This window comes from Lepisma saccharinum, chromosome 25, assembly GCF_977018435.1.
Source record: "Lepisma saccharinum chromosome 25, izLepSacc3.1, whole genome shotgun sequence".
Lineage (NCBI taxonomy): Eukaryota > Metazoa > Arthropoda > Insecta > Zygentoma > Lepismatidae > Lepisma > Lepisma saccharinum.
Window position 1 is genome coordinate 13,871,890 of NC_139253.1, and position 10,464 is coordinate 13,882,353.

The 10,464-nt window shown below is 41.2% G+C and overlaps 1 protein-coding gene across 1 annotated transcript; it reads right to left on the minus strand.

The window, feature by feature from the left end:
- Window positions 1–2,623: 2,623 nt before the first annotated feature.
- Window positions 2,624–3,172, minus strand: LOC145979022 (uncharacterized). Its single transcript, XM_083112092.1, has one exon. It carries the CDS (start codon window positions 3,170–3,172, stop codon window positions 2,624–2,626), a length of 549 nt encoding a protein of 182 aa, XP_082968218.1.
- Between the last annotated feature and the right edge of the window lie 7,292 nt (window positions 3,173–10,464).

Below are 10,464 nucleotides of genomic sequence, written 5' to 3' on the forward strand. Positions count from 1 at the left end.
CTACGAGGAAGGGGGGTTGATATTTGTGTGCCTTCGCAAAGGCTCACCCTAGGAATGGTGAGCACACGCACAAATAGGTATAATACCAATCGTATAAATAATTATTTCTAAGTTTCTACCCTCCCACGTAGGCCTCCGCAGCCTGAATAAGCACCACCACTGGCCAGTGACTCATGTGTGTTCCGCTTGGGTAAGACAGTGGTGCCAATACACATTTCTATCTCTAGGGTTGCCGGTTCTTACTGTACCAGAGCTCTCGTCACGAAAACAGTTCAGTCAAGGTCACGCCACCCACCTACAGTGTTGCCAATAAGCATCAATTTCGACCGACGAAATCAACCCCATACGTAGAAAGCGCGAAGTGTCGATTGAGCAGCTTTGAGGAAGTGTGGCAACCTTGGAGGGCCAGGGGTGTGGAGGAGGCAAGGGGAAGCTACGACCTTGACTGGACTCTTTTCGTGGCGGGAGCTTATAGGACCACCTTTTAGATGGAGGCCCGGAGCTCAACACCCACCTCTTCTTCCTCTCATAAGTTCTGGCCTGAGGGTGGAGATAGAATCTTCAACGTACTTGCGAATTACTGGAGATCTAGGGTGCTAGTCATTTGATCACTAGTAAAACTGGGTTAACTCAATCTATCCGTTGTTTCTGTATAACTCTTCAACGGTGTACAAGCCGACTCCGTAGCGGAGTGGTTAGCAGAGCGATACGACATTAGCGCTCTTCCTCGTCTTCATTATTAGCCAAAAGTGGCAGAAAAGCGAAGTAAAATAAACCAAATGTAGGACTTCATTTTGCATTCCATAATAGCATTTAAGCATCTGTTTTCCAAAACTTCTCGCTGCTAACGTTGATTGAATGATTTGGTGTTTTAAGTCCACTTTATGCACAGTAAAGCTAATCGGGACTGGACCTACAGTTTAAAGTGGGATCCGAACCACTTGTGCCTCCACCAGGTATCGAACCCGGGATCCCTTGATTACAAGGCGACGACGGAACCACTGCGCCATTGGGGAGACCCGCTGCTAATGTTGAAATCTCAAACCACCAAACCCACGAAAGCCTCTCAATCGTGGTATTGTCTTGTATTCATTGCTTCTACTGGCTTCAGACGCCTATGGTAAGGAATGTCTCTCGCAGCCTTAGAGAGAAACAGTTCCCCACTACTCATCCCTGGGAAGAAATGAGAAGTAATAAAAGGGAGATATATAGTTCGAGTCGAAGAGAGTTCTAAAATTGGAACTGTCGTGAGAACTCCTATGAACACCAGTATTGATGGGCCTAAGCACCATATATTGGAAATTTATGTAAACACTTGCAGAAAGAAGAAAATAAAGCCGATAGGATTCTGGGAATAGCATGTGAACCAGAAGAATCTGTGCATTTTGTACTTAACTTTGGGATTAGGATGAACGAACGGAGAGGAAAATATGTTTCTCAGTGTAACTCTTTTATTTATTATGGTCTAAAACGACCTAAACTTCTGATGTTGGAAACTCAAGTCTGGTGTTCATTTCGGCTGTCTTGCAACATCATTTTTTTCTGGTAGCAACAAAGGGAACAAGAAATTATTAATAGTGTCACTTTCTACTTTTCTAGCGATTGACATTTTCTGTTTGCAGTTGTAGGGACATACAAATATATGTTTAGTTCAAAAATATATTTTAACGCCGAAAGGAAAACTTTTTTGTACTATCAGTTTAATCTATCGTGATTAATGCGCTCTCGAAGTTGCAGGGATGTTATTTATGCTTTTTAAATAAGAGCAAATAACAGCATTTGCGCTTGCGATACTTTTCGTTGTTGATCAGGAATGATGCTTTCTTATCAAAGCTGAAATCCTCTCCCTTTTCAACTTTTTGCTTACAAATAGTTTTATGTTTGCATATTAGTAACAGTATATGTAAATTAAGAAACAATATGTTAGAAATTTATTCAAGGAAAACTATGATGTTTCAATGTGACATTCAAGTGAAGTACCGTCGAGAAAACAAACGTAAGCTCGCCTCAATGGTTGGTCTTAAAGTTTCATACATTTCGCCTACAGTATTCATACACATCAATGCCCTCTCTTATTCTCCATGACGACTATACGAATATATAGGAAGAAAAGTAGAAATGTGGATCAAAGATAAAATGAATGCAGAATATGAGAAAGAAATGAATAATAAACGCTGTTTGGAAGTAACTAGTTACTTTCAATGTACGAGGGCTTGTCAAGAAATAATTTGAATATTTTTTTTTAACTTACGAAATACATTAGGCAGGATCCAGGTCGATATGGTATTTGGAGTTATATACACTTGGCCCAACGTGTCTGTCAGTCCTGGAAGACGTGTACTGGAACCAGTCTTTTGACATCGTGTTCAGAACCGCCTTCTTCAGAACAGCCTTTGATGAGTCGAAACGCTTGGCTCCGATTTCAGACGAGAGGGAGAGAGAAGAAAAGGGGGTCACACGCAGCACGATCCGGACTGTATGGAGGGTGCGGGACACATTCAATGTTTTGTCGAGCCAGATATTGGGCAACAACGTTGGAAACGTGATGGCGCGCATTATCCTGGTGTAGGCGCCAACCAGGTGGATGCAGCTCCATCAGGTTCAGCCAGGCTCTTCAAAACTGTCACGTAATACTGCCCAGTAATCGTGATATGCGGGGCACTTCATGTTGGTAGAACATTCCACGGTAGTCGAAGAAGGAAATCACCATTACCTTATTCACCGACGGAACAGCTTTGGCTTTCTTTGGCGTCGGAGAACTGTGTGATTTCCAGACTGTGCTCGCCTGTTTGCTTTCGGGGTCGTAGTGGTGAAGCCAACTCTCGTCACCAGTTATGATGGAATTCAGGTAGACCTCGCCATGCTCCGCTGCCAGACGCTGAAGCTCCCGACACACCTCCACTCTCACCTGCTTCTGTTCTTTCCGAACAATCACGGCAGCGCTGTTAACCATGATCTCGTTCACTGCGGTGGCCGGAGCTCCCGGACCTCCCTGCTTTGTGGTCGAAAGACGGCCCTCCTTAAACGGTTTGAACCACTGAAATGCGGTTGATTGTGGAAGGACATCTTCACCGTATACCTGCTGCAACATTTCGTATGCTTCCGTGGTGGATTTCTGCAGACGGACGCAAAATTTCAAAGCCGCGTACTGCTCCTTACGAACAGACTCCATTTTCTGTATGACTTCTGACCATTCGCGTTTTGTTTGCGCAGTGTTGCCAGACGTATGCGCATACGCGCTTGCACGAGCACGTTCTTCTCGCGCAAATTTGTTTCACCGCTGTATGTTCAGTGTGTGATATTTATAAAAAAAATCATCCTCACTCTTTACTCTTTTTTGACTAGCCCTCGTAATTAGAAGTAACAGATACTTTTTTTTTGTCAGGAATTAACTTAAATAGCTACATTTAAAAGGAAGTAGTTGTAGCTGCAACATCAGCAGTTAATTTACGACATTTAGATTGTTAACTTTAAATTTCGTGACGTGTGGGAAAGCTAAATGTGGGAACTCTTGTTTCCAACTTTGTGTCTTCTCTGGATGATAAGGTGAAAGTATAGGCGTGCGCAGACCTTCTGATGAAGGGAGTAAATGCCTTGATGAAAGACGTGTCTGAGAAGGAAAAATCTAATTCCATCTCACTGTTTTCTAATGATGGGTCCTAAACAGGGGTGTGTCCACACCCACCGAAAATTCCAGCTTCTGTGGCACAAAAGTTCTATTCCCTCCCCCCCTTCATTTTCTTTCTGTGTGGTTCAGACAAATTTACACGCAAGCATGATTTCGTACAGCAGATTCAAAAGAACTATACATAATTCATTCATTTCCAATGTGTGACCAATTTATTCTTCGTTTATATAGGTGTAACTCAACTACGCTAACGAATACAATGCAAGAGTCTTAATAATAAGTAATTTGCTGGAGAACGAAGTGAGAGTCTAATTACATAGGAAATAAACCAACCCGCCGTAGTTGCTGGGAACTTTAGTCGGCTTTAAATACTTTATTTTTTCAAAGAGAAATAATATTGCTTAGAAACAGCAATATGATTTCTCTCCACTAAATTTCTAATTGAGAGTATTAGGAGGGGCAACAGCCTCCCTTGCCCCTAAATTTAGAACATCCCTGTAATTAGTAAGTCATTGCTTATTGCTTACGAGGGATTTGGTGTTCTGGGTACATTGATGTATTAATTCATATTAAATAATTAACATTGTTTATTGTGCTTAAGGTATATGCACATATGGAAAGAGTAAAAAAATGTCATTCAAGGAAGGTAAAGATTTTTCATGTTCCGGGTGTTGTGTGTGAGGGGCAAGTGAACCAGTGGCGTGACCAGGATTTTTGGAAAGTGGGGTATTATGTATATATGTTTTTAGTAGTCAGCCATAATTTTACCATCTTGTCGTGCCTTTGACGTTCCTTATTCATGAATGCTGGTACAAAAAAGGGGAGTGGGTATACCCCTCACCAACATCCCCTTGGGCACGCCACTGAAGTGAGCGCCCATGACAGCAAACTTCTTCATAGCCTTATAGCTCTACACACTGTACTAACTTAAAATAAAGGATCTTGCACTGAAAATTGAAAACCACCATCTCCATAAATAAAAATAGTCCATAAAAGCACTTGGGGGGGATCTTTTATGATGGGGGAGACTCCCCCCACTTTTTTTGCTTCGCTCTTCGCAGATGACGTAGACATGTTTTGGGGGAAGTGTATCGCCTTGATGCTATTTGAAAAAGGGATATTGTTGTTCCTTCAAACTCACGAAAGAAACTTTTGTCCCATTCAGTTGCAGCGAGAACAAAGTGATCTGATTTGGTTAGAAATTCGAAGGGAACTCTGCAACTTCAAGAAAACCCCAAGAGACAGGGGGGAAAAAGCAATCACAAGGCATTGCTGTCTCAGACAGGAAGAATATCAGTCCCATAGTCCATGCGTAACAACGTCATTTCCGCCGTCCCTCCTGCCATCTAGCGCCCTGTATTGAAGTTAATTTCCCCTTTATACAAAACGACCCTTGTAAGTTCCAGGCAAATCGAAATAGTCATTAAAGAATGCCAGTTGTGGGTCTCTTGGAAAGTTCTTTTATAGATGATCCAGTGACTGCAGTGTTGCCATCTCCGTCAAACTTGTATTAAAAAATCTGTTATTGAGAACGCACTAGCGCCATATTTATGCAGCTACCTTCTCTTCTGCAGAAATTTTCTTTTGACTCATATGTGTCGTAGTTCTTTATAGTTAGTATAAAGTAGCTTTAAAATTTAGCCAGTTTTATGATTATGACTGGTAGTTTACTAAATGAAAAGTCGCATTCATTGTTGGCTAACCAGAAAAATAAATACTGCAATAAACTGGCAGATGACTAGTTTATTCCTCATTCTCTCTCTATCTCTCTCTCTCTCTGTAATATACTTAGCTTAGCTTCTAAGACGTCAATACTTGTTACTTTTATCGTTGCAACCACGCCGACCTTGTGGCGAAGTGGTTAGTACAGGGCGATACCACGTCAAGGGTCCCGAGTTCGAATCCCTGACTGGTCATGGGTGTTCTTTGTGATTGTTCCTTCATCAATTTCATAATATCATCAGTCATCCTCATCGTCGCGATTAGCTAAAAGTGGCAGAAAAAGGGACGTTAAATAACCAACTTCAACTTCAATCAAAGCATAATCATGCACGCTGCTTGTTGCCAGTCTTTGTGAAGAACACGCTGCTTGTTACCAATCTTTGTGAAGAACACGCTGCTTGTTACCAATCTTTGTGAAGAACACGCTGCTTATTACCAGTCTTTGTGAAGAACACGCTGCTTGTTATCAGTCATTGTGAAGACTACGCTGCTTATTACCAGTCTTTGGGAAGAACACGCTCCTTGTTACCAGTCTTTGTGAAGAACACGCTCTTTGTTACCAGTCTTTGTAAAGAACACGCTGCTCTTTACAAGTCTTTGTGAAGAACACGCTGCTTGTTACCAGTCTTTGTGAAGAACACGCTGCTTGTTATCAGACATTGTGAAGACTACGCTGCTTGTTACCAGTCTTTGTGAAGAACACGCTGCTTGTTACAAGTCTTTGTGAAGAACACGCTGCTTGTTACCATTCTTTGTCAAGAACACGCTGCTTGTTATCAGACATTGTGAAGACTACGCTGCTTGTTACCAGTCTTTGTGAAGAACACGCTGCTTGTTACAAGTCTTTGTGAAGAACACGCTGCTTGTTACCATTCTTTGTCAAGAACACGCTGCTTGTTATCAGACATTGTGAAGACTACGCTGCTTGTTACCAGTCTTTGTGAAGAACACGCTGCTTGTTACCAGTCTTTATGAAGAACACGCTGCTTGTTACCAGTCTTTGTGAAGAACACGCTGCTTGTTACCAGTCTTTGTGAAGAACATGCTGCTTGTTATCAGTCTTTGTGAAGAACACGCTGTTCTTTACCAGTCTTTGTGAAGAACACGCTGCTTGTTATCTACGTGAAGAGAACGAGGCTTGTTACTAGTCAATGTAACAAAGCAAAGTTCGGCAAAATTTGTTTCAAATACATTTTTAGATATGTTGATAAATGACTTTGAATTATGAAGGAAATTGTGTAGTAAGAATTTAAAAGAAATGAATTCAAATCTACTTTATGCTCAGATGGGTTAATCAGAACTTTACTAACAGTTCAAGATTTGATCGGAACTATTATACAATGTGGGATCTCATGATTACAAGGCGGCAGCGCAAACAGTAGGAATCCCGCGCACCAACGTCCTAATGGATATTAATAGACATTGATAGAATCAAGTCATCCGTGCTAAGTGATGTAAAATCTAATAGAACCAAACAGCTGACTGGAAAAGAATCCCATTGGTATTAATCGATGATGTCATTAATTTATTAAGTACCTACGAATGTTCTAAAATTACCTTTAAAAACTCCTAAAAATGGAACTAACATTTTTCTCACCATCGCTTTTTCCAAAAATAAATAGAGAACGCTTGGATTTGCGAGCTGTCTAATTCAGCGGTGCCCTGAGCAGACTACCAAGTACTTCCCAGAGTCCCCCTCTCCCGCATCAGCTGGCGGTAGTTAACAGATCGCGGAGGCTCCTATTACGTACCTGCACGCGCGAGAAGCATGGCCCGTAATTAGATTTCTGTAAATGATTTAGCCGCTCCCACTCCTCGGTTCAATTCAATCTAAACCAGATTCCATCGATTCCTTTCCCGAAAAACAAGCTCTCTTTTTGTTTTCTCTATCAGTCCCTCTCTCCTCTGCAAATACTTAGCGTGCTAAAATTCAGCAACACCTTGGGTATGCCTTCTCTTCGTTTAATCAAATGTCTTTGAGAAAGTTACGTTTGTTACCTAAGAGTCCTTGTAAGGAATACTTTGATCCTTAGGTACCTTTGTGAGGAATGCCTTGCTCCTTAGCTGCCTTTGCCAGGAACACTTTGCTCCTTTGATTACTTTGCAAGGGATACTTTCCTTCTTAGCTGCCTTTGCAAAGAACACTTTGCTTCTTAGCTGTCTTTGCAAGGAACACTTTGCTTCTTACTTCCATTTACAAGGGACTGCCGACCTCCGTGGCAGAGTGGCTAGTACAGCATGCTACGACGCCGGATTTCAATCCCGGTATAAGCATTAGTGTTCTTTGTGAGTGTCTCTTCATCTATTTCATCATATCATCACTCATCCTCATTGACACGATTGGCTAAAAGTGACACTAAACAAGAAAAATCAAAGCAAGGGACACTTCGCTTCTTAGCTCCTTTTGCAAGGAACATTTTGCTATTTAGCTGCCTTCGCAAAGAACACTTTTCTTCTTACCTGGCTTTGCAAGCAACGCTTTGCTTGCTATCTGATCTTGTAAGGAACACACTGTTTGTTATCTATCTTTGTACGGAACACGTTGCTTGTTGCTAGTCTTTGTGAGGAACACGCTGCTTATTGTTAGTTATTGTGAGGAACACGTTGCTTGTTGCTAGTCTTTGTAAGCAATACTTTTCCTGCTACCAGTCTTTGTAATTAACGTGGCGCTCATTATTAGTATTTTTCACGGCAATTTGGAATATCACATGCGTACTCTGTTTCACTGTTGATATGACGCTAGGGTGAGGGGATAGCCTCAGTTCTAACGCACCAATAATTAAATCAGTTAGTATTGCTGCTTTATAGAAACATTCGTAACACCACCCCCCCAAAAATGGTGGAAGAAGTGAAATTCATGCTTAATTTTTAAGTGCAAAATATGAAGCACCAGTATACACGACTGATAAGGAATATGAAGGGTTCTCCTAACCTCTTCAGGTGACTTATTTGTTGCTTGTATGCTGAGCTGACATAGGACTTGCATATTATGGATCTAACACCATGAAGTATCCTACTAAGAAACCAAGGCTACCTGTTGCTCCATTTAAACTGGTATATATTCGTACCTTATCATAGTAATACGAGGGTCCTAGGTTCGAATCCCTTCATAAATAAAGTAGAAGAGAGAACGCAATGAATCTCTCGAAACGCACAGCGAGAGGAAAACGCCAATACTAAGATATAAGGAATGTTACAAAATTAATGGCACAATTAGGAAACATTGTGTTTGCATTTAATAATAAACAAACAAACTCGTGAAAAGTAATTAATAAAACAAGCCTTAATTGTCAGAACAGAGATCCAAGTGCAGAAAGGTACTTACTAAGTTGTAAGCGACACTTAAAACTAATGACATCAAATTTGTGTAGTGCTTAAAAGAGAAGTTGTCCAATTTGAGAGGACGGTGCAGGATATTTCCCCGTTGGTTTTGTGACGGATCTTCTTGAGTAGTTGTGTTTTAAGTCTTTCGTTATTCTTTCCCTCGTTTATCAAGAGCCTTCCTCGTCTTGCCCTCCGCAGTACGCCAGCATCTCTTGAACATCTTGAAGGCTCATTACAAGAAGAAGTTTGGTAAATTACCGTTGGATGGCGCTGGGGTGGAATGGGTGGTGAATGGGGCCTTATGGAAGAACTCCTTCCACCTTCCTGTTAGACACTAAAAATGGCAAATGGAAACAAGTGGATCCCAAGACAACACGTTGGCGAAACAAGCCTCCGTTTTCTGTATATATATCAGAGGCCATTTTGCCTCGCTAACCTTCGACAGGATCGTTAAGGGAGATGCTGAACTCAACGGCACAAAAAATGGCTTTGCTTCTCTCTTCTGTTGCGTACTTTTCCCTTTGCTTTCCTTATATTCTTCCCAGCAAATATCTCATTCTATCTAATTGTAAGTTAAATAATATTGCAATGTTGGGAATTAACCGCATTTTACTCTTCTAATTAGACCGAAGGATGGTGGTTAAGTTTAACAGGATATTTAACGTTTGAATGTCGAAAGAGAGCGAGAGTTCTTGGAAGATTTAATTCTTAATGTACAGGTGGGTTAATCGCAACTGAACGGACGTATAATGTAAGTGAAATTAGAGCAGCTGAAATGTTATCCCGCCGGGAATCGAACCCAGAACCTACTTATTACTCGTACAAGACTGTATCTTTAATTAATTCTATGTTGTTGTAACATAATGTTTGTTAATTATAACTGTAACTTGCTACAAACGGGTTGTACTATTTATTCACGTGATTGAAAATAGAAATGTAGGATTCTACTTTGTGGTACAGCACAAAAATAAGTTCATTCTATCCGGTTTACTAAATGTGCAGCTGCAGAATTTTGTTTTATTTTCTGTAGATTGATTTTGTGTTGTCACTAAACTCACATTATATACAACTTAATATTTACTATCTGTGTGTATTCTCATGTCGAATAAGATCTTAATTTTGAGTTTGTCTTTTAGTCCTCTCTATGCACTGAAAGGCTAATCGGAACTGGACCTACATTTTACAGTGGGATCCGAACAACCAGAGTGGCTCCACCAGGTGCTTCATTACAAGGCGATGACATTATCATCAAGGCAGCTGGGAGGCACCTTCATCTTAAGATCCAGTTAAAGATTGTTTTAAATTTGCTTCAAGTGCTATAAAGAAGGGACAACACCGCCCCGCCCCCATTACTACGCTCCTGGCACGCCACTCTCTGGATATGGATATCAAATTGCACCGAAACAGAGCAGGGAATCTCTTGGTAAGTCTTTCAAGCATCTTGTGGTATCCAAAAGCCATTCTGTTGGGATTTAGATGGGTTGGAGCAACTCTGCTTCCCCTCTCACTCTTATTGGTCGAGCGCTACGTCAGGGATTCCCGATACAGAGTTTAGTAGTCGAACGGAAACCTCTTTAAGCATGCAGTCCTCCATTCCAAACCTGATGCCATTTCGATGTTTTGGGATAGCGATACCAGCGCCGTCGCAGCATAAATCGGAAGCTTATGTATCACGTTGGCGTCACACTTTGACCTCCACTCATTAAACTGCATTACAGCCAACTTTAAAGCCAAAGTAAAGGACGGAGAATAATTAAACGTGAAACTTGTTATACTTCACCTTTTCATAG

Coding starts and splice junctions, on each gene's coding strand:
- LOC145979022 (XM_083112092.1), bottom strand. CDS start 3,172: ATGGAGTCTGTTCGTAAGGAGCAGTACGCGGCTTTGAAATTTTGCGTC.